This window comes from Capricornis sumatraensis, chromosome 11, assembly GCF_032405125.1.
Source record: "Capricornis sumatraensis isolate serow.1 chromosome 11, serow.2, whole genome shotgun sequence".
Classification (NCBI taxonomy): Eukaryota; Metazoa; Chordata; class Mammalia; order Artiodactyla; family Bovidae; genus Capricornis; species Capricornis sumatraensis.
In genome coordinates, this window is record NC_091079.1 from 8,511,406 (window position 1) to 8,536,987 (window position 25,582).

General features: G+C 38.2%; 1 protein-coding gene across 1 annotated transcript in view; it reads right to left on the minus strand.

The window, feature by feature from the left end:
* Window positions 1-25,582, minus strand: part of RIMS1 (regulating synaptic membrane exocytosis 1) — a 596,921-nt gene that overhangs the window by 318,420 nt on the left and 252,919 nt on the right. Inside the window, exon 4 of the mRNA XM_068983550.1 lies at window positions 25,418-25,429. Coding sequence (XP_068839651.1) covers window positions 25,418-25,429 — 12 coding nt within the window. The remainder of the gene's footprint in view (window positions 1-25,417; window positions 25,430-25,582) is intronic.

A 25,582-nucleotide genomic window follows, 5' to 3' on the forward strand; every position in this document is an offset into this window, starting at 1 on the left:
CATCCAACCATCTCAGCCTCTGTCATCCCTTTCTCCCTCCGCCTTCAATCTTTCCCAGCATCAGGGTCTTTTCAAATAAGTCAGCTCTTTGCATCAGGTGTCCAAAGTATTGGAGTTTCAGCTTCAACATTAGTCCTTGTGATGAATATTCAGGACTGATTTCCTTTAGGATGGACTGGTTGGGTCTCCTTGCAGTCCAAGGGACTCTCAATAGTCTTCTTCAACACCACAGTTCAAAGGCATCAGTTCTTTGGCACTCAGCTTTATTTATAGTCCAACTCTCACATCCATATATGACTACTGGAAAAATGATAGCTTTGATTAGATGGACCTTTTCTGGCAAAGTAATGTCTCTGGTTTTAATATGCTAACTAGGTTGGTCATGACTTTTCTTCCAAGAAGTAAGCACCTTTTAATTTCATGGCTGCAGTCACCATCTGCAGTGATTTTGGAGCCCCCCCAAAATAAAGTCTGACACTGTTTCCACTGTTTCCCCATCTATTTGGCATGAAGAGATGGAACCAGAAGCCATGATCTTAGTTTTCTGAATGTTGAGTTTCAAGCCAACATTTTTACTCTCCTCTATCACTTTCATCAAGAGGCTCTTTAGTTCTTCTTCACTTTCTGCCATAAGGGTGGTGTCATCTGCATATCTGAGGTTATTGATATTTCTCCCAGCAATCATGATTCCAGCTTGTGCTTACTCCAGCCCAGCATTTCTGATGATGTACTCTGCATATAAGTTAAATAAGCAAGGTGACAATATACAGCCTTGACGTACTCCTTTTCCTATTTGGAACCAGTTTGCTGTTCCATGTCTGGTTCTAACTGTTGCTTCCTGACCTGCACACAGATTTTTCAAGAGGCAGGTCAGTTGGTCTGGTATTCCCATCCGTTTCAGAATTTTCCACAGTTTATTGTGATCCATACAGTCAAAGGCTTTGGCATAGTCAATAAAGCGGAAGTAGATTTTTTTTTCTGGAACTCTCTTGCTTTTTAGATGATCCAGCAGATGCTGGCAATTTGATCTCTGATTCCTCTGCCTTTTCTAAACCAGCTTCAACCTTGTGCACACCAGGACCCAGGGACCCCACAGAGGCTTAGACAGAACTATGTTTGAGTGTCTCCTGTGGAGGTATGCGTCAGCAGCGGACTGCCACAAGGACAGGGGTTCTGGGTGCAGCAGACTTGGGTATGGCACAAGCCCTCTTGGAGGAGGTCGCCATTAACCCCACCATAGAGCCGCCAGAACTTTACAGGACTGGAGAATAGAGTCTTAGAGGGCACAAACAGACTTGTGCACCAGGACCCAGGAAAAAGGAGCAGTGACCCCACAAGAGATTGACTCAGTCTTGCCTATGAGTGTCCAGGAGTCTCCAGCAGAGTTGTGGGTCAATGGCGGCCTGTTGCAGGGTTCAGTTCAGTTCAGTTCAGTCGCTCAGTCATGTCCAACTCTTGGCGACCCCATGAATCACAGCATGCCAGGCCTCCCTGTCCATCACCAACTCCCGGAGTTCACTCAGACTCACATCCATCGAGTCAGTGATGCCATCCAGCCATCTCATCCTCTGTCATCCTCTTCTCCTCCTGCCCCCAATCCCTCCCAGCATCAGAGTCTTTTCCAATGAGTCAACTCTTTGCATGAGGTGGCCAAAGTACTGGAGCTTCAGCTTTAGCATCATTCCTTCCAAAGAAATCCCAGGGTTGATCTCCTTCAGAATGGACTGGTTGGATCTCCTTGCAGACCAAAGCACTCTCAAGAGTCTTCTCCAACACCACAGTTCAAACGCATCAATTCTTCGGTGCTCAGCCTTCTTCACAGTCCAACTCTCACATCCATACATGACCACAGGAAAAACCATAGCCTTGACTAGACGGACCTTAGTCGGCAAAGTAATGTCTCTGCTTTCGAATATGCTATTTAGGTTGGTCATAACTTTTCTTCCAAGGAGTAAGCGTCTTTTAATTTCATGGCTGCAGTCACCATCTGCAGTGATTTTGGAGCCCCCCAAAATAAAGTCTGACACCATTTCCACTGTTTCTCCATCTATTTCCCATGAAGTGATGGGACCGGATGCCATGATCTTCGTTTTCTGAATGTTGAACTTTAAGCCAACTTTTTCACTCTCCTCTTTCACTTTCATCAAGAGGCCTTTTAGTTCCTCTTCACTTTCTGCCATAAGGGTTATCTGCATATCTGAGGTCATTGATATTTCTCCTGGAAATCTTGATTCCAGCTTGTGTTTTTTTCCAGTCCAGCATTTCTCATGATGTACTCTGTGTATAAGTGAAATAAGCAGGGTGACAATATACAGCCTTGACGTACTCCTTTTCCTATTCGGAACCAGTCTGTTGTTCCATGTCCAGTTCTAACTGTTGCTTCCTGACCTGCATACAGATTTCTCAAGAGGCAGGTCAGGTGGTCTGGTATTCCCATCTCTCAGAATTTTCCACAGTTTATTGTGATCCACACAGTCAAATGCTTTGGCATAGTCAATAAAGCAGAAATAGATGTTTTTCTGCAACTCTCTTGCTTTTTCCATGATCCAGCAGATGTTGGTAATTTGATCTCTGGTTCCTCTGCCTTTCCTAAAACCAGCTTGAACATCAGGAAGCTCACGGTTCACATATTGCTGAAGCCTGGCTTGGAGAATTTTGAGCATTACTTTACTAGCGTGTGAAATGAGTGCTACTGTGCAGTAGTTTAAGCATTCTTTGGCATTGCCTTTCTTTGAATTGGAATGAAAACTGACCTTTTCCAGTCCTGTGGCCACTGCTGAGTTTTCCAAATTTGTTGGCATATTGAGTGCAGCACTTTCACAGCATCATCTTTCAGGATTTGAAATAGCTCAACTGGAATTCCATCACCTCCACTAGCTTTGTTCATAGTGATGCTTTCTAAGGCCCACTTGACTTTGCATTCCAGGATGTCTGCCTCTAGATGAGTGATCACACCATCGTGATTATCCGGGGGCACTAAGTGTAGCAAAACATGCATGGGATCTTTTGAAGGAGGTCACCATTATTTTCATTACCTCTGCCATAGTTTGGCTTCAGGTAAATAGCATGGAGGGAACACAGCACCACCCATCACGAGAAAACTGGATTAAAGAATTCCTGACCATGGCCCTGCCCATCAGAACAAGACCCAGATTCCCCCTCAGTCAGTCTCTCCCTTCAGGAAGCTCCTTAAGCCTCTTATCCTTCTCTACCAGAGGGCAGACAGACTGAAAACCACAATCATAGAAAACTCACCAACCTAATCACATGGACCACAGTCTTGTTTAACTCAATGAAACTCTGAGCTATGCCGTGTAGGGCCACCCAAGATGGATGGGTCATGGTAGAGAATTCTGACAGAATGTGGTCCACTTGGTAAGGGAATTGCAAACCACTTCAGTATTCTTGCCTTGAGAACCCCATGAACAGTATGAAAAGGCAAAGAAAGGACACTGAAAGATGAACTCTCCAGGTTGGTAGGTGCCTAATATGCTAATGGAGATCAGTGGAGAAATAACTCCAGAAAGAATGAAGAGATGGAGCCAAAGTAAAAACAACATCCAGTTGTGGATGTGACTGGTGATGGAAGCAAGGTCTGATGCTTTCAAGAGCAATATTGCATAGGAACCTGGAATGTTAGGTCTATGAGTCAAAGCAAATTGGAAGTGTGGTCAAACAGGAGATGGCAAGAGTGAACGTAGACATTTTAGGAATCAAGGAACTAAAATGGACTGGAATGGGTGAATTTAACTCAGATGACCATTATATCTACTACTGTGGGCAAGAATCCCTTAGAAGAATTTACATGTTATTTATTGTATGGATATCAAGAAAATCAATGCCTATAATAAGTATTTGACTTTCAACCAGATTCATATGCCTACAAAAGATACAATTTGAAGCCAAGTAACTTATTCCACCTAATAATAAAGTGCCCACCGAGTGCATGATTAAGAAGGATTAATGAAATGGAAACCAGATTGTGTGCATGCATTCTCAGTCATGTCCCACTTTGTGACACCATAGACTGTAGCCTGTAGGCTCCTTTGTCCATGGAATATTTCAGGCCAGAACACTGAGTGGGTTGTCATTTCCTACTCCAGGGAACTGACACAGGAACTGGACTCACATCTCCTGTGTCTCCTGCATTGGCAAGCTAATTCTTTACCACTCTAGATATTGAATGAATAGTCTAAAACAGAAAAATCTATATGTGCTCATTCTTCATGCCTGTGCCATTCACTACTGAGGCTGACTTGGATTTGGACTTGGCAAGTTGAAAAGCTTATGAGGAGCCTCCTTTGATTCTTTTCAATTCAAATATCTCTCGGGGAGGTGGGGGGGAAGGCCCATGTCATCCAGCAGTTAGAGCAAAGGGAAGGAGTTAAAACATATTCACAAATATAATGTAAGATTTAATACTCCCTTTAAAATCTGTTATGAACACAAAGATGCTTTATAACCATCAAATTTTTCTTGGAAGAAATTAACCACGTCACCTTACTTTAAAAACCACGAGTTCTGAGGCAAATAACTTGGATTTCCAACCACATTCTTTCAACATTTTGATGTAGAAAAATATCACTCAATTTATTTAGCCATACTTTTTATCTCAACCTGAAAAGAACTACTGTGACTATGTACAGAGTGTACATAAATCTATGAAATAATGCAAGTTGGAAATTACTTTGCAAAACATTCAAACAATGTTAAGCAAATTAAAAGACAAATTATGAAAGTATAGTTTTGGCTTATTTGCATTCACTAAATTATGCCAAGTCAAATTGTAATCCTCTCATTTTCTCTAACCTTCACAATACTTCATCAGTGAGAAAGTGTGCAGTTCAACAAAGACTTTACATAAGACAAATATTTTCTTTTAAAGAATTTCAAGATACATCAGAGAACAACGACTTCAGTCGTTCATTTGATATTTGAAATAGTAATTTTCATGAAATATTCTGATTATTTAAAAATACTACAGATTACAGTATTACATATCTGTATGTGAGTTTTAGGGCAAATAGTAAAATGATAAAGAAGTGTCTCTCTCACATCAAATATTTATTTGTATGGCATTAATCACCAAGTTTAAAATTACTTAAGTATTTCTCTGATATTATAATATCATTGATTTGTATTTTCTCATTGCAATAACTAGGATTATTGGTTTTGAATAATCTATAACTAGCATTACTGATTTTCACTAATGGGCCAATCAACCCAGTAAGACTTGGAGGTGACAGGAATTCAAGAAAATAATTATTCAGGGTCATATAAGAAAAAAAGTACTAAATTTTTGAAAATATTCACCAAAAGGAATATTTTAAAAATCATGTGTGTTGACTATTCTACAACAAAATTCACTTTAAAATCATGCAGATCCAATGCCAGCATAAAGACTCAGAAATTCTAAATTAGGGGAAAGTGTATCATTCTATATAAGATCTTATGTTATTTGTCTAAAAGCTCAACCTTATCAAAATTACTCAATGCATTTTCATTTCAAGAAGGCAATTACCTACTCCTCCAAAAGCTACAGAAATACAAAGGTAAGAATGGCATCTGGATCTGTTCTGTGGAACTACAACCATTAGTAGTCAGAAACTTAGAGAAAATTTTAGAAGACACGGTCCAGGTAAGAATCAAGCTGAGGGCTTCCCTTTGGGCCCAGCGGCTAAGAATCCACCTTGCAATGCAAGGGACACTAGTTTGATCCCTGGTCCAGGAAGATCCCACATGCTGCCGAGCAACTAAGCCTGTGAGGCACAACTACTGAGCCTGAGTTTTGGCACCCATGCACCACAACCACTGAAGTCCACTTGCCCTAGGGCCTGTGGTCCACAGCAGGAGAAGCCACCACAGTGAGAAGCCTTCACTCGACAGCAGGAGGCTAGTTGTCTACTCTCTGCAACTAGAGAAAGCCCGGGCACCAGCGAAGACCCAGCACAGTTAAAAAAAAAAAAAAAGAATCAAGCTGAGTAGGACATGGTTAGCCTGTGATCTGACAGAGACAAAGGGAAGGCTGGGCATGGACCAAGTTCCCAGAGATGCTAAGGAGCATGTGGTCTCAGGACAGGGATGGTCCAGGGTCCAGTGAGAGAGGGCAGAAAAGACTTCCAAAATTGTGCCATCGCTCTGCATGCAGACCTGGGCTGCAAATTTCACTCCTCACTTTAACATGTGAATACAGCATGTAAAGTACAGCAGTACTGTGCCCAGTGAGATTCTCAAGGCGGGAGGATTGTGCTGAGTGGAGACGAGTCCTTTGTCCTGCTGACCGGAAGCTCATGCCACAGACACTAACTTCTTAGCCCTCATCACTGAGATGGTTCATATCACGGGTCAGCTCTACTCAGCCACAGTCTACCCAGATACTGGGTTGAATATGATTTCTGGGTGTATTGGTGAGGGTGTTTCCAGATGAGATGAGCATTTGAATTGGTAAACTAAGTAAAGCAGATGGCCCTCCCCAGTGCGGGTGGGTGGTATCCAATACCTTGAGGACCTGAATGGAACGAAACGGTGGAGAAATGGAGAATTCACTGTCCACCTGACTGCTTGAGCTGGGGCTTCAGTTTCGCCTCCTGCACTGAAGTCAGGACTCGACCACTGTCTCCTGTGGTTGTCAGGCCTTCTGGCCTGGACTGGAAGTAACCATTGCCTTCCAGGAAGTAATCACTCCTAGGCCTTCCTACTATAGGCAGTGGGTCATGGGGCTTCTCAGCCTCTGTAGCTGCATAAGCCAATTCCTTATATATATATATACATGTATATATATATAGGATCTGTTTCTCTAGAAAACCCTAATACAATGAAAAGAAAGCCCAGTCTTCACAGAACACATATTGAACAAATACACACACACACAAACACACACACACACACATATGTTGTTCAGTGGCTCAGTCTTGTCCAACTCTTTTCGCCCCATGGACTGCAGCATGCCAGGTTTCCTTGTCCTTCACTATCCCCCAGATAGAATATATATATATTCCATAGTACTTATCTCTATATATATATTTTCCATATATATATCCATAGTATTTTCCATATATATATACACATATATATATGTGTGTGTGTGTATGTATGGAGAAAAATTAAACATGAAAAAAGGATATTGTGGTGGAGGAGGGTGCTGAGATTTTATATGGGGTGATTAGAGAGGGCATCTGTGATACAACAATATTTGAGCAAAGACCAGAAGAGAGTTCAGGACTGAGGTATGAGAAGAGTTTCCAGAAAAAGCTGCAGCTGTGCCTGGACCCACACAGGTATCTGCTTAGTGTATGACAGGGACAGGAAGAAGGCCTCTGGCAAAGGCAGTGGGCAAGTGTGAGATGACTGGAAAGGGTACCTCTGTGTGTAGGTATAGATCAGGTCACAGAGGGTTTGAGCACCACTCTGAGGGGCTTTGCTTTTACTTTTACTATCATCATGAGATGAAAGGCCATCATGGGGTTTTGAGAAGAGATATCACATGGTCTGCTTTACATCTTAAAATCACAGCTAAGATTGGGTTTGGGGAGTGACATTTGGGGGTCAGAAAGAAGAGTTCATTTAGCAACCGAATGCAATAATTCAGCCTGGATGATGTCTCAGGGCAGGCTGGAAATGGAGGGGATGGTGAGAAGAGGTTACATTCCTGATGTATTTTGAAGACAAAGCCAACAAGATTTCCTGATGGGCTGGATGTGAGACATGAGAGAAAAGCAAACAGACAACAATAAAAGCCAAGACAAGTCAGGAGGATCCCTAGGTCTTTGGTTTATGCTTCTTCAGGAATGGAGTTGTTGTTTCCTGCAGTGAAGACTGTGGAGTAAGCTAGCTTGGGAGACAAAAATGGGAGCCGGATGTTACTTGTGTTAAGTTAGAGATACTTATTGAACATCTGCAGATGCACCTAACTGCCACACTGAGGCCTCTCCCCTGGAATGCCTCCCCCCAAACAGTTCACTAGCACAGTTAGAATTTTGATCTGTCAGAAATACTGAGAACCTCAGGCGTGCCCATAAGGCTAGGAGACAAGCATGAGGAACAGAAGTACCCAGTTCAGTTCAGTCGCTCTGTTGTGTCTGACTCTGCAACCGCATGGACTGCGGCACGCCAGGCTTCCCTGTTCAACACCAACTCATGTCCATTGAGTCAGTGATGCCATCCAACCATCTCATCTTCCATCATCCCCTCCTCCTCCTACCTTCAATCTTTCCCATCATCAGGATCCTTTCAAATGAGTCAGTTCTTCACATCAGGTGGCCAAAGTATTGGAGTTTCAGCTTCAGCATCAGTCCTTCCAGTGAATATATTCAGGACTGATTTCCTTTAGGATGGACTGGATGGATCTCCTTGCAGTCTGAGGGACTGTCAAGAGTCTTCTCCAACACCACAGTTCAAAAGCATCAATTATTTGGTGCTCAGCTTTCTTTATAGTTCGACTTTTACATCCATACATGACTACTGGAAAAACCATAGCTTTGACTAGACAGACCTTTGTTGGCAAAGTAATGTATCTACTTTTTAATACACTGTCTAAGTTGGTTATAACTTTTCTTCCAAGAAGCAAGTGTCTTTTAATTCCATGGCTACAGTCACCATCTGCAGTGATTTTGGAGCCCCAAAGAATAAAGTCTGTCACTGTTTCCATTGTTTCCTCATCTATTTGCCATGAAGTGATGGGACCAAATGTCACGATCTTCGTTTTCTGAATGTTGAGTTTTAAGCCAACGTTTTCACTCTCCTCTTTCACTTTCATCAGAGGCTTTTTAATTCTTCTTCACTTTCTGCCATAAGGGTGGTGTCATCTGCATATCTGAGGTTATTGATGTTTTTCCTGGCAATCTTGATTCCAGCTTGTGCTTCATCCAGCTTGGCATTTAGCATGCTGTACTCTGCATATAAGTTAAATAAGCAGGGTGACAATATACAGCCTTGATGCACTCCTTTCCCAATTTGAAACCAGTCTGTTGTTTCATGTCCAGTTAACTGTTGCTTCCTAACCTGCATGCAGATTTCTCAAGAGGCAGGTAAAGTGGTCTGGTATTCCCATCTCTCTAAGAATTTTCCACAGTTTATTGTGATCCACACAGTCAAAGTATTGGAGGGAAGGAAATCTGGATCCTGAACGATGCTGAGGATTTACCAAAGGAAAGGGGCTTGGATGCTTGAGTCTGAGAGGCATATAGCAGTGAGGGGAACCCAGGAATCTGCCCCAAATTCCCTGCATCAAGGCTTCCTCCCACAGCATCCTGCTCCTCTCCTCCCCCAAACTGACAGATAGGGCTATGAGAAAATGAAAACTTTCTTCTTCACCTAAAGCTAAAATTTAGAAAAGGGATCAAACTCAAATTTTAAGGATGAACCAAAAGGTGAAATTTTCATTTGAGAAAAATGGGGATTTTGTGAGGAATCACAGCAAATGTTTCCATAAATAACAATCACATTATTTACTAGAGGAATTGGGGGGAAACTGACATTAAAAAAATGCATAATTCATATTATTAAGGAGTTTTGAGCAAATATTTGTTCCATGGACACAAGACAATCTGATATAAAAAAATTTGCTTTTGGATAATCCAAAATTCACATGAAGGGATAATTATATAAAAAGAGCTTTGAGATTCTGGGAACTATTAGCAATGAAAAGTAATGAAGATGATGCAAAACAAATATGAAGAGATGGGTGCAGGAAATCTAATATACACATGAAAGAAAGTGGGGCAATTCAGTCAGCTGAAGAACAATGACCAAGGAAGCAGTTAGTGTGTGCAGCTGAAGAAAAACACATGCAATGTGATCAGAAACACACACGAGCAAACGGGCAACGTCAGTAAGACAGAGACAACTGACCATGTCTTTGTACCTTTTTCTTTTATATTGATATAAACCAAGTTTTATGACATCATTAAAATTGTTTTCCATTTTAAAGAATGATTTTAAAATAGAAATACAATTGTGTTCATTATATAACTTCTTAATTTATTTCACACAATCCCTGATTATCTTTAATCTATGTCTTGCAATTCACCTTAATATCCCAACTTTACCTTTTTTATGAAAAACTGAAAATAAAGCAAATTGAGAAAACAAGTGAGTCAGACATCAGGTAAAATGAGAAGTTTCTCCTTGTACTTAATCTACAAGACAGGCAGGGAGATAGTCTTTCATTCTTTGATTTTCAAGAGAATAGAGAACTCAGATGAAAACACGGAGAACATACTATTCTGGTAAACATAAAGAAAAGCCAGAATTGCATGACAATGTTGGTATGTTTCCTGAAATAGTTCCGGGATAACAGTGAAGCTGTGATCCAGCGGGATGGTGAATTAAAGACTGAGCTGGGCTGACACCAGCAAACGCTAAGGCTGCTGTGGATTCTCTGATATAAACTGCACATGAATTAGGTCTGTGATCTAGGGCTGGCAAAAGACATACCGGGTCAACATTAGTTTCTAGGAAGGATTTGCTGCACCTACTGTTACAAAGACATAGAAAATGTCAGAGCTGGAGAGAAATTATTTCTTATCTCATTGAATTCATGTTTTTCTAACAAATATGAATAGGATACCTAGTGTGTGTCAAGCAGTGTCCACATCATTGAGCAACCAAAAGAGTATTTAATATTTCCTTGCCTACAAGAAACATAAATCAAAGTGGAGTATATTATACTTTAGACGTATAAAAAGTGCAGAACAAGCTAACTGCCTGAGACCCTTGTGGGGAGTGCTTTACACGGCAGGATTAATTTAGCACAGAAAGAACCTAAGCAAAGATATCAAAGTACAAAAGAGCAAGATACATTCAGAGAAATTAATGTTATTATTAATAGGTGACATGATGGATGAATCTTCTCTACAAAACCCAAAATAAATGGTTTATGTATCTAATAACAATTTAGGCATCTCTAATAATTTTAAATGTTAAGAACTAAAATGTATAGATATAAGAATATATAGATATAAGAAGATATAGTCTTATCATACAAATAAAGTAATTGTGTTGGTGCTGTAGTTCAGTGGCTTAGTTCTGTCTGACTCTGTGAACCCATGGACTGCAGCTCAACAGACTCCTCTGTCCTCCACTGTCTCGCAGGGTTTGCTCTAATTCATGTCTATTGAATTGGTGGTGCTGCCTAACCATATCATCCTCTGTTGCCCTTCTCTGCCCCTGCCCTCAGTCTTCCCCTGCTTGAGGGTCTTTTCCAGTGAGTCAGCTCTTCACATCAGTTGGAGCTTCAGCTTCAGTATGAGTCCTTCCAATGAATATTCATGGTTGATTCCTTTAGAACTGACTGGCTTGATCTCCATGCAGTTCAAGGGGCTCTCAAGAGTCTTCTCCATCACAATTTGAAAGCAGCAGTTTTTCAGCACTCAGGCTTCCTTATGGTCCAGTTCTTACATACATTCATGACTATTGAAAAACCATTTGTTGATGTCTCTGATACACAGTCTTATTGTTGTTCAGTCACTCAGTCATGCCCAACTCTTTGCAACCCCATGAACTGCAGCACACCAGGCTTCCCTGTCCTTCATTGTCTCCCAGGGTTTGCTCAAACTTATGTCCGTTGAGTCAGTGATGCCTCCCAGCCATCTAGTCTTCTGTCGTTCCCTTCTCCTGCTGCCCTCAGTCTTTCCCAGCATAGGGTCTTTTCAAAATGATCAGTCTGTTCTTCACATCAGGTGGCCAAAGTATTGGAGCTTCAGCTTTAGCATCAATCCTTCTTCCAATGAATATTCAGGGTTTATTTCCTTTAGGATTGACTGGTTTGATTTCCTTGCTGTCCAAGGGATTCTCAAGAGTCTTCTCTAGCATCACAGTTCAAAGGAATCAATTCTTTGGTGCTCAGCCTTTGATATTGCCCAACTCTCACATGTGTACATGACTACTGGAAAAATCATAGCTTTGACTAGATGGACCTTTGTTTGTCGGCCAAATAATGTCTCTTCTTTTTAATAGGCAATCTAGGTTTATCAAAGCTTTCCTTCCAAGAAGCCATAGTCTTTTAATTTTATGGCTACAGTCACCATCTGCAGTGATTTTGGAACCCAAAAAAGTAAAGTTTATCATGGTTTCCATTGTTTCCCCATTTATTTGCCATGAAGTGATGGGACTGGATGCCATGATCTTCATTTTTTGAATGTTGATCTTTAAGCCAGCTTTTTCTCTCTCCTCTTTCACCTTTGTCAAGAGGCTCTTTAATTCCTCTTCACTTTCTGCCATTAGGGTGCTGTCATCTGCACATCTGAGGTTATTAACATTTCTCGTGGTAATCTTTATTTCAGCTGTACTTAATTCAGCCCAGCATTTTGCATGATGTACTCTGCATATAAGTTAAATAATCAGGGTGACAATATACAGCCTTGTTGTTTTCCTTTCCCAATTTTGAACCAGTGTGTTGTTCCATGTCTGTGCATAACTGTTGCCTCTTGACCTGCATACAGGTTTCTCAGGAGGCAGGTAAGGCAGTCTGGTATTGCTGCCCCTTAAGAATTTTCCACAGTTGTGATCCACACAGTCAAAGGCTTTAATCTATTTAAGAAATCAGAAGTTTTTCTGGAGTTCCCTTGATTTTTACATGATCCAATGAATGTTGGTTATTTGATCTCTGGTTCCTCTGCCTTTTATAATCCCAGCTTGTACTTCTCAAAGTTCTGTTCATATAATATTGAAGCCTAGCTTGAAGGATTTTGAGTATTACCTTGCTAGCCTATGAAATGGGTGCAGTTGTGTAGCAGTTGGAACATTCTTTGGCATTGTCCTTCTCTGGAATTGGAGTGAAAAGTAACCTATACCATTCTTGTGGCCATTGCTGAGTTTTTCAAATTTGCTTACATATTAACAGCATCACTTTAACAGCATCATTTTTAGGATTTTAAATAGCCTATCTGAAATTCTATTATCTCCACTAGCTTTGTTTGTCATAATGCTTCCTAAGGCTCACTTGACTTCACATTCAGGGATATTCGGCTCTAGATGAATGACCATATTATCGTGATTATCCAGGTCATTAAGACCTTTTTTTTTTGGTACAGTTCTTCTGTGTTAGTCTTGCCACTTTTTCTTAATCTCCCCTGCTTTGTAAATCCTTAGAGTTTCTGTCCTTTATTGTGCCCATCCTTGCACATCCTTGTTATTTTGATATTTCCAATTTCCTTAAAGAGATCTCTAGTCTTTCCCATTCTGTTGTTTTCCTCTATTTTTTACATTGTTCGTTTGAAGAAGGGCTCCCTATATCTCTTTGCTATTCTTTGGAACTCTGCATTCAGTTGGGTATATCTTTTCCTTTCTCCCTTGCCTTTCACTTCTCTTCACCTATTTGTAAAGCTTCCTTGGACAACCACTTTGCATTCTTTCTTTCCTTTTCCTTAGAGATGATTTTGTTCACTGCCTCCTGTAAAATGTTATGTACAGAATGATCTCAGTTTGTTTCCAAGGAAAACCATTCAACATCACAGTAATCCAAGTCTATACCCCAACCACTAATGCTGAAGAAGCTGAAGTTGAACAGTTCTATGAAGACCTGCAGGACCTTCTAGAATTAACACACACACACACACACACACACACACACACACACAAATGTCCTTTTCATCAGAGTGAGGTCCACAGTTCTTCAGGCACTCTGCCTACAAGATCTAATCCCTTGAATCTGTTTGTCACCTCTGTTGTATAATCATAAGGGATTTGATTTAGCTCATATCTGAATAGCCTAGTGGTTTTCCCTACATTCTTCAATTTTAGCCTCAATTTGGTGATAAGGAGCTCATAATCTGAGTCACAGTAAGGTCCAGGTCTTGTTTTCTGCTGACTGTATAGAGCTTTTCCATCTTTGGCTGCAAAGAACATAATCAACCTGATTTCATGTTTGGCCATCTGGTGATGTTTATGTATACAGTTGTCTCTTGTGTTGCTAAAGAGGGTGTTTGCTATGGCCAGTGCATTCTCTTGGCAAAACTCTACTAGCCTTTGCCCTGTTTTATTTTGTACTCCAAATCCAAACTTGCTTGTTACTCCAAGTATCTCGTTACTTCCTACTTTTTCCATTCCAGTCCCCCTGATGAAAAGGACATTTTGTGTGTGTGTGTGTGTGTGTGTGTGTGTGTGTGTTGGTTCTAGAAGGTCTTGCAGGTCTTCATAGAACTGTTCAACTTCAGCTTCTTCAGCATTTGTGGCTGGGGTATAGACTTGGATTACTGTGATGTTGAATGGTTTTCCTTGGAAACAAACAGATCATTCTGTCATTTTGAGGTTGCACCCAAATACTGCATTTCTGATTCCCTTGTTAATGATGAGGGTACTCCATTTCTTCTAATAAATTCTTGCCCACGTAGTAGATATAATGGTCATCTGAACTAAATTCTCCCATTCTTAACCCTTTTAGTTCACTGATTCCTAAGATGTTGATGTTCAATCTTGCCATCTCCTGTTTTGTCATGTCCAATTTACCTTGTTTCATGGACCTAAATTTCCTATGCAACGTTCCTATGCAACGTTTTTCTTTACAGCATTGTACTTTACTTTCAGCACCATACACTTCCACAACTGAGCATTGTTTCTGCTTTGACCCAGCCTCTTCATTCTTTCTTGAGCTATTAGTAAGTGCCCTCTGCTCTGGCAACCCACTCCAGTATTCTTGCCTGGAAAATACCATGGACAGAGGAGCCAGTTGGGTTACACACAGTCCATGGGGTCACAAAGAGTTGGACATGACTGAGAGACTAACACACATTTTTCCCCAGTATCATACTGGACACTTTCTAACCTGAGGGCTCATCTGTTGTCATACTTTTTGCCTTTCCATATGGTGGATAGTGTTCTCTTTGCAAGAATACTGGAGTTGTTAGCCATTTCCTCCTTCAAAGGACCACGTTTGTCATAACTCTTCAATATGACCCATCCATCTTGGGTGGCCCAACATGGTGTGGCTCATAGCTTCCTGAGTTACACAAGCCCCATTCTTCATGACAAGGCAAGAATACTATAGAGAGCTGCCATTTCCTTCTCCAGGCATCTTCCCTATCCAAGGATTAAACCCGCTTCTCTGGCGTCTCTTACATTGGTAGGCAAGTCGTTTGCCATCGTGCCACCTGGGAAGCCCAAACTATACTATAAAGTAACTGTAATCAGAAATAAAAATTTGGGGCTTCTCTGGTGTCTCAGATGGTAAAGAATTTACCTGCAATGTAGGCAACTCTGGTGTGATACCTGGGTTGGAAAGATCTCCTAGAGAAGGGAATGCAACTTTAACCACATCTAGAAGTAAACAACAACAAACAAAACACGGAAAACATTAAAAAATGCAAATAAAGAATAAACTTTTGTGATCTTCTATTCCAACCCCCAACCTGAGTAGTGACTTACTGCCCCCAAGTACCCCATTTCCATGATCACATCTGGTACATGTACATAACTGCACACTCTACTCAGTTGCTGGCATGCTTGGTCTTCTGTTAAAAAGTACAGACATTTTCAAATTCCCTAGACATAAATGAAGAGTTCAGTGGTGTAGCATTTTTCTCATGGGAGATGAGCCTTTTATTTTACCATATTCTTTGCTACAACAATATTTTAGTAGTCAATAAAAATAATTGAGTTTTATGAGTATCAAAGTTTTGGCAACACAAGTATTTGTCATGTTTTTCCTCCATTATGAAACAATTCAAATGGAATTTTGGAAACAAGATATTTGCTATTGAAGCTGATGTAAGAAACATATCTATTACATGTATATATATATATATATATATATATATATATATATATATATATATAGCTACAAAATAAATTACTCAAAAATACATTTGTTAAATGATGTGGTAAAGAAATATATGAAAACAATGACTTCTTAAGATTTAGGTGTATGACTTTAATTATGACTACAAGATTTAGAACATATTAAAAACATTTAAGTGTATGCAAAGTTAATAACTTTAGAACATATTTTATAAACTTTTAAAGATCTCTCCAAAACAGCTTTAATAAATATAATATGTGAAAGTTTATATTGCATGTTTACTTTGGACAGACTTTGGTTAAGTATGGTGCTTTTTTTTACTTGTTTAAATAAAATGTTAACATGAAAAAAAGAAAATAACATAGAATATGGGGAGTAGTCCTAGTTTATTAAACTTGTGGCTTTAAAACAAATAAGCACAGATATTGTGGCACTAAAAAGTTTGAGTAGGAATGTTTATAGAATTATCCAATACTTGTTATCATGTACACTAAGAGGAAGATTTTGAGAATCTTATTTTCCTTAATGTGGTATCCCATTAATATTTTTATGCATCAAAACAATACAAGCACACTCACAATTTTAATCTGGATTTATGAAATAATAAGCTCACAGAAATAATTTTACATGAATTAAACAAAAAGAATGTATCTTGGCCTGTATCCCCATCAAAATTGCATTTGTTGAATCAATTAGTAGTTAATTCTAAAAGGACAAAATTATATATAAAAACCTCATGTGAGAAAGCATAAACTAATGAACGATAAAATGAAAAATGAATTAATAAGTGAATAGATGAGTTTTAACACAGAACCATCAAGAGTCACTTTGGAAGGCATTTCTAGAATCATAAAGTGAGGAACTTTATGATTTCATGAAGTAACCATTTAAAATCAAAAGTAACCATTTAAAATCCCTAGAAATTGTCCAAAGGGCATATAACAAATGGAGAAAGTTTTATTCAAGAAGCTCTACTTAAAATCCATCAGAACAATGAGGAAGGGTCTGTGGCATCTGAGCTACAACCCACTCCCTTCCTTCCCCTCCAAGCTCAGGAAGATGGAAGTTCCACCTGAGTGGGTGCACTACCTCCAGCCCTGGTCAAGCATTGCAGCATCTTCCCTAGCAGGTAAGGCCACCAGTGCTCCTTATCCCCACCTCCAGCTCCGTGATGCCGAATCTCTCCTCCAGGAAAAGGCTGTTTACTGGTCAAAGGCTCCCTTCCCCCATCCATCTCCCAGTTGTAGGGTTAAAACTCTGCTTCTGTTGTGCAGGCCAAGACTGTGGGACCCCAAACATCCTTATCTCAGCTGCCTCATGGGGTAGAGGTTCCACATGAGGAAAAGGACATCAAGCCTATCAGGAATTAGTGACCTCATCCAGTGCCACACTCATGGAGCAGGAATATCTGCCAGAGAGAAGCAGGCTGCTGTCCCTAACCCTAGCTCCAGAACAGTGACATGGAGTTCTGACTAGGAGAAGAGGCAGGTCATACACAGGAAGAAGGAGCTCTGTATTTTTCTCTAAGAGAATGGATTTTATCTGGAATAGAGGTTGGGAACATTCAAGCAGAGCAGCACAGTCAAAAGCAATGCAGATTTTGGTGCTGAGCTGTAAGGAGAAGGCCGGCAGCTCTATGATAACAACAAGGGAAACAAAAGGCAAGCAAGAAGCTGGGCAGAAAGAACCATGGAGACACAAAGGAGCCCGGAAATGGAACATGTTTTAAAGACTGGCTCCAATTTGAGCAGAATAGTTAAAATCTTAACTTGGAGACCAAGAAAAGAGAATGAAGGTTAAAGACAGCCTGGTTAAAAACACCAGCATCTCTGATGGGAAGGCAAGACTGATGCGTACATGGTAAAGTTTTGCCCATGAGTAGAAACATCAGAGGCTGCACACTGCAGGGGACATAGGCTTCACTGAAATAATATAGCCAACTCAAGAAACGAATAAAGAAGCAAGCAAGCAAGCAAGCCCTGGGAGTGAGGACAGGGATCAGTATCCAGATCTGCTACAATATACTATCTAAAATGGCCAATATTCAACTATAAATTATGAGGCATCCAAAGAAACAGAAATAGGACTAACCTTCTTCAGAGAAGGCCCAGATGTTGAACATACCTGACAAAGACATTTACATGTTTGGGAACGCATGTACACCCGTGGTGGATTCAAGTCAATGTATGGCAAAACCAACACAGTATTGCAAAGTAAAATAAAGTAAAAAAAAAAAAAAAAAACTGTTGCAAATATGTTCAAAGAGCTAAAGTGACCATGCTCAAAGAACAAAAGAAGTTAGGAAAACAGCATCTCATCTAATAGAGAAGATAATGATATATAACTTATTAAAGAAATAAAATGATTCAAAATGAAAAAAAAAAATCACTAGAGAGAATCAATATTAAGTTTTAAACTGGCAGAATAAAGAATTTATGAATATAAAGATAAATAGTGACAATGAGACCTGGTGAAAATGAGGATGAAAATGAAGAAAAATGAACAAAACCTTGAAAAAATGTGGAAGACTATCAGCCACATGAATATATGTGTAATAGGAGCTGCCATAATGAGGACAGAGAGAAAGAGATCCCCTCCAGACACAAAGCATTAAAAGCTGAACCTCCCCAGATTTGATGGAAAACATCAATCTGTACATCTAAGAAGCTCAATGAACCCACAGCTAGGAACAATGCAGAGAGATCCATTATCCAGATACATACACATCACAATAAACACTGAAAACAAAAGGAAGAGAGAAATTCTTGAAAATAACAAGAGAAAATACACTCATCTTACACACACACACACGCACACACACACACGGGCTTTTAGTAAGGTTAACAGTTGACTTCTCATTGGAGACAGTGGCGGTCAGAGGCACTGGGATGGTATATTTGAAGTGCTAAAAGAAGGAAAAAGAAACTGTTAGCCAAGAATTCTACATTCAGCAAAGTGTTTTTCAAAAATGAAGATGAAATATATTGCTGGGTAAACAAAATCTGACAAATTCATTGCTAGGAAACTCACTTTTAAGAAATACTAAAAGAAAGTCTTTAGGGTAGAGAGAAACATGAATTCACATAAAAGAACTCTGGTAAAGATAATTATAGGGGTAATTATAAAAGTATAATTTTATATTTCTTCTTTGTTATCTTGAATTATTTAAAAATAGTATAAAACAGTATTAATATACTAGCATTGTTACACCTATAACATAAAGAAATCAGATAGATTTGGCAATAACAGAACAAAGGAGAAGGATGGAAGCAACTATGAACTGGAGTTGGGAAATGACACCAGATGGTATCTTGAATCCCCAGGAAGAAATGAAGAGAACCAAAAATAGAAAATAAGAACATTACGTAATAGATCCTATAAATATATACTTGCTCTCATTTCCTCTCTTGGCTTTATTAAAAGGCAAAACCATATAGTGTTAGTTACAACAATGTATTATTAGATTTGTAAAATATATACACATAAAATATATAAAAATAATAGCACAAAAAAGGGAAAAAGGTGAATAGAGCTATGTAGAATTAACATTTATGGGATCTCCTGGGCAGTCCAGTGGTTAAGACCTTGCCTTCCAATGCAAAAGGTGTGGGTATGATCCCTGGTGGGTTAACTAAGATTTCACATGCCTGGAGGCTAGAAAATAAAAAACCATAAAACAGAAGAAATATTGTAACAAATTTAATAAATACTTTAAAAAAGGTCCACAGCAAAAAAAAATCTTGAAAAACATATCTTTCACTTGAATTAAGGTAATGTAAAGCTAAAGTAGATTCTGTCAAGATGGATGTGTAGATATATGCAGCAAACCATCACATTTAATACCTTTGATTTACACATTGCATACCAATTATATTCCAATAAAACTAGAAAAAAAGTTGCAAACTGGAAAATCTAGAGTCACTAAGAAAATACATCATAAATATAGTTTAAAATCACTGAAATATTTAAAGCATGCCTAGCGTATGCCCATTCAATGCAAAAGAAAGTAGTAAAGGAGAAACAGAGGAATCAAAAAACATAAAAAACAAAATGTAAACCAGAGAGAAAATATGGTCATATCAGTAATAATGTTAAATATGAATGCATTAAAATCTAGTCAAAAGGCAGAGATTGTTAGAGTAAACTAAAAAAAACCCAAAACCTAAGTACATGTTGTTTGTATGAGACACACTTTAGATTCAAAGATAAATGTATGATTAAATTTTAACAAATACAAGTGGATATACCATGCAAACAGCAAAGATAACCGAGCTGGAGTAACTGTACTAATACCAGATAAAATAGGCTTTGTTTGCAGCTTAAAATGTATTCCCCACTAGCAGCAGCAATGACAGGGAGTCTGTTTACTACTGAAATTGGCTGGAGGCAGACCACAGGGAGGTATGGAAAGCTGGGTGGTGGATGACAAAAAGTCTGGTTGTTAGTTAGTCTCTGTGGGTCTGTTTGCATACCGCTGCAAGCTCACATCACTCAAAAAAGTATCTTGCACACACTGAAAAAAGAATGATTTTTCAATACAGTATTGTAAAGTAAAATAAATAAATAAATAAAATAAAAGTTTCCTCTGACAACAGGAATAAAATAAATAAATAAATAAAATAAAATCTGGGCTTAAACATCTGTGTTAATTTTGGGTCTGTGGCTGAGTGGAAAAACAAAAGCTGCTAGTTCTCACTGCGTGTTTAAAAACCAGTCTTTTCAATTGGTAATAAAGTCTCTAACTTTGTGTGCATCCTAGGGATAGATGGTCTAAGCAGACAGATGTTAGATTCCAAGTTATCCTAAACGCAACAGAGCTCCTGTTCTGATTGGTTTATGTAGATTAATAAGTAGTTGTATAATTGTAACATAAGAGACATAAAGAATCACTAAAGAAAGAAACCAAACGCCTAATACTTTGAATATGGAAGCTTAAAAAAAATTCATTCTCAAGGAATTGCTAACTTAGAAATATTTTTATTTTGTAAGATACAAAGCGAATTCTTGGAAATATCAAATTAGTTTGATAATTTTGGTCTAAAAACAGCTTTGTGAAAAGTGCAACGGGATATAACATCACTTCACATGCAACATGATGGCCAGAGTGAAAATAAAGCCAGCTAGTAACAAGTGTTGATGAGAATGTGGGGAATTGGAACCCATAAACACAGCTATGCAGCTGCTTGGGAAAACGATCCGTTATTCAAACTGTTAAATATAGGGCTATCATGAAATCCAGTAATTCCACTCCTAGGTAAACGAGAAACAAATCTGACAGCTTAGGCTCACAGAATACCAGAGAGTTTGCATTGGTTAGTCTGCCTTTGTGCAAGTTCTGACTTCCACAGCCCCTTTCCTGAAACTAAAGGGCTTTCTCTGCATCCTAAGATGCATCTGTATTGAACATTTGTTGTGAAATTGTGATTTCTGGAAAGAGATTGTTTAAACACTTTAAAAATGGTTTGTGGAGTGGGGGCAAAACCAGGATTATAAACTTTCTAATTGTTAAATATTAGCAAGCATTTCCAAGATAGTAAGGCTAAATTCGAGAGATTAAAACTTTGAAGAACAGTATAGCAAATTCGGTGCATGGGGATCACCCACAGAGATGTTATGGGGAGGGAGGTGGGAGGGGGTTTCATATTTGGGAACACATGTAAGAATTAAAGATTTTAAAATTTAATAAAAAAAAAAAAAGAATCCAAAAAAAAAAAAACAAACAGAATTGGAATAAAAACTTTCTGAATTATCTAATAAAATTTTTACAACTTGATGTTTTACCCCTCTCGCTGGGACAAGCAGGTTTCCCTTGTGACTCAGTGGTAAAGAATCCACATGCCAATTCTGAAGGTTCCCTGAGTTGGGAAGATCCCCTGGAGAAGGAAATGGGAACCCACTCCAGTGTTCTTGCCTGGGAACTCCATGTATAGAGAGGAGCCTGGCAGGTTATGGTCCATGAGGTCACAAAGAGTCAGACTCAACTTAGCGACTAAACAACAACAACTGGGACAAGCACAATATATTAAGAGGCACCTTAAAAAATCTAATCAATTGAATTGCTTAGTAAATGTCCTCCTCTCAATGTACCCTGACATTTCCTTACTGATACGTTTACGTGTATTTATAAACTTCTCCACTTAGGCCCATACTATCTTTCTGGACAGAATCTCTAAGAGAACACTCTTACAGAGAAAACCATCACAAAAGCATGTAGTACAAAAAAGTGAATAGAGAGAGAAAGAGGGAACATAAAAGTGCGTCCAGGAACACTCTTAAGTCATTTTTTTTCAAGAGTGAATGTGGAAAATTGTGACTAGACTCATCATATCATGGACTAACTATGGATAATTCTGAGGGTTCTTTTCATAAGAATAAATAATGTAATCATGCCAATAATTTTTAAAAATGGATATACTTCTCCTGAATTGCTTTTCTTTATCTAACCCTAGTGAGAGCAAATACAAAACAAGTTTGGCATTTAAAACAGAGTGTATAAGAGCAGTTTTTTATGATGTCAAGGGTCAATTATTCCACAGATAACACCTCAGGATGAGACCAATTCCAAACTCAGTTGGTGCTATCCCATTCCACCCAACCCTTACATTTTATGAATTGTTTTCTATAAAAACATACTTACTTTATCAGCATATCATTTAGCATAACTATATAAATAAACACCAATGAAAACATATGAGGAGCCAGTTTAAAAAATCATGACTTTGTAAACACTGCCCCTCATTAATTATTATCTTGAAAGGAAAAGAGGTTTTATTTGTTTATACATCACATATAAAATGTAGATGTGTTTAGCTTTCACATTTAAATAAAATAGCAAAGAAAATGGTCATGTTCTGTTTTCTGAATATTGCTTACATTTATTACAAAATACTCAACTTATAATACATGACACTTCTTTTGTATGAAAATAAAGATTAAATAGAAAAGTAGCATGGTAGTTAATTTTCAGTTGCTTTATTTGATGGTCAATCAGCCTCACCAAAAAGGAAATACTGATGAAAATTTACGGAAAACCCTAAAGGAATTGAACTTAGAGGACTCAGTTCAGTACAGTTAGTAAAAGCAAATTGTTAATGATAACAAAGGAGTTATCTAAATTCAATACTCCGCCATCAAACAGAGGATAAAACAAGACAAAAACAATTTAAACAGGTTGTGGGGAAATCTTCAGAACCCCTATGTATTCAGACTTTGGAGAGGCCTTTTGATGAAGTAAAAACTGCCATTTTATCTCTGAAAGTGTGCACTTTAAAATAACATAAATAAATATTATAAAAATAATATAAATAATATAAAATAATCTCATTATAAACTATTATGGGTCAATTGCAAAGTGGCTATATATGATAAGCCATTTTTTTTAAGCTAGTATACAATCTCCCAAGTTACTAGAGCTGATTTAGACTAACAGGAAAATTTCAAAATAAAACACTGCCAGGCTGTAAAAAAAAAATAGGATCATGAATATTTTTCACTGGACTCAATAAAGATGTATTTATATCTTAGCTCACCTTAGGTCTTCATATCATATACAGTAGTATTTTAGTCACGTTACTCATCAATTTAACAACCTATGTAGACTTCATTATCATTGCATTGGTTAAGATGGAGATTGACTTTAGAAAGGTTTTTTTCATCCTATTACTCTTTGCTTTCCTCTTATACCAACAGCCTCCTCCTCCCACTACACACACGTTTGCAAATTATAATTTCTCCATTAAAAATAAAAGATGCCAGAGGAATAGAGAAAAAAACCAGTAAGCACTTTGCTTAATACTCAGCTATTTAACATAAAGACAAAATCTGGTTTCAGTTTCCTTGGACTAGAAAGCAATTCATTGAACAAACTCAATCAGCTACGAAAGATTTTAATGAAATTATGACCAACTACTTAAACATAAATGGTAGGTTTAAGATATATACATTCTAATCAGAGTGAAGAAAATAATTTAAAGCTATTGTATTTTATAGGTCTTTTAATCTTGTTATTAGCCTGAGAACCACAAAATCCACCTGAATTCTTCTTACAGAGTCAGTAATCATAACAAGCACATACAGGACAATCAACCTGGCCAGCTCAACTGGAGTGGCTAAAGTTTTATCACCAGTTCTGCATGACACCAGCATTATTTATGTACTTAACTTTTATTTTTTAAAGGATTTAAAAATTATCTACACTTCAAATTCAGACTTGTCCAAAGCAATAATATTCATGAAACCAAAAGTGTGAAAATATAATTACATTTTTTCTAACGTGATACACTATTGGTATCCTCCACTTTTCAAAAGTTCACTTCTTTCCACTTTACTTTCATGAAAGATCTGTACTTGTACCTGTTTTGACTAAATGAAGGAAATCCAAAAAGGATTTTCACTTTTACAAAAAAAAGGTGAGATGTGAAAACAGCATTCTGTGTTTGTTTTAGAGTGAGCTGTAATAGAGGCAGTGCTCAGCCACAGCAGAGAGTGGGACCACCAGGCTCCTTTCCCATACCCGCCAGCATCTCAGCATCTGGCCACCATACTCTGACCTGTGTCTCTGGGCATCTGTGCTTTATCTCATTTATTTTGTGCATCTGTTAGCAAGATGTGTCCAGAGGTAATTGTTTCTTCCTTTTATATGCCATTTGGACTTGCCAAAGTTTTCATAGAAACACTCTACTTTCAGATAGCATGGGAAACCTGTATTGCATTATAATAACAACCCCTAAAATGATCTCACATACCACCCATGTTACAAGCAAATATACTGAAAATAATTAAACTGCATAATTTTCAACCTAATTTCTTTTTCATAGAAAAAAAAAACTGATAACATACACTAGCAACAAACTTAAAAACACAAATTAATGTTCAACTTAAAGTTACATTGACTACCTATGCACTATAGTATGTAATCTAAAATTTAAAACAGTTGAACAGGGTCAGCTGAGTTGATATATTGAACCTGAAATGGTCATTGCCTCAGTCTCATACTGGAAAATTAATGAGTTTGGGGGAATTGTAATTTACCCCAAATTGAAGTGTATAGTATGTATACAAAGGACAGGCTGATTGACGATTTCACTTATCTCCTGTCTTACTGAGTACAGCCTCTGTGGTTTCCAAGGCTGATAGAAATTAAAGGTGACCTTTTCCTCCCTGAGGGAGTGATTTCAATGAATGAGGGAAAAGAAAAGAGCAAAACTGTGGTTCAATATGACAACTCTACTACTTGTGTTCTAGAGAAATATCATTTTATTCTGAGCTCTTGATCTTAATTTGCTCCTTCCTCTCTACTAAATTAATGCATTCCATTTCTTCTACCAGAAAGTTTCAAATCATCTGTCTATGCATCTAAAGAGTGTTGAGAAAGGGAGAGCTCATCAGGCATTATTGTTCCTAAAGGCAAATAGATCATCCTCAGAACTCAGGGAGCTAAGAGAACAAATGAGTTTCATAATGATTTAATTATATTAAAATATCACCATTTCCACGACTATTACCCAGTCTTTGCCTATTAATATAAAACTCTGTAATGTTCCTAGATGTTCATTTTATTTTTCCACGAGAACTGGGAATGAGCTCTTCCTAGCATTTAATTTCTTTTTGAAAGTGAAACATTCTCTTAATAAAATTCACAACATTGTAATAACAAGTGATAGAAAAGAAATCATGGATTCTAACCACTTTGTCCTCCTTTGGGAAAGCATCCAAGGAAGCGGAGTGAAGGGAGAGAGAAAAGAAGAGAAAAATAAAAATAAGGCACATATTAATAATCAGATTTTAAGAAAACAATCATATGGTACTTTAAAGTATAAAAATACAGGTACCTTGAAAAGTAAATGTTTG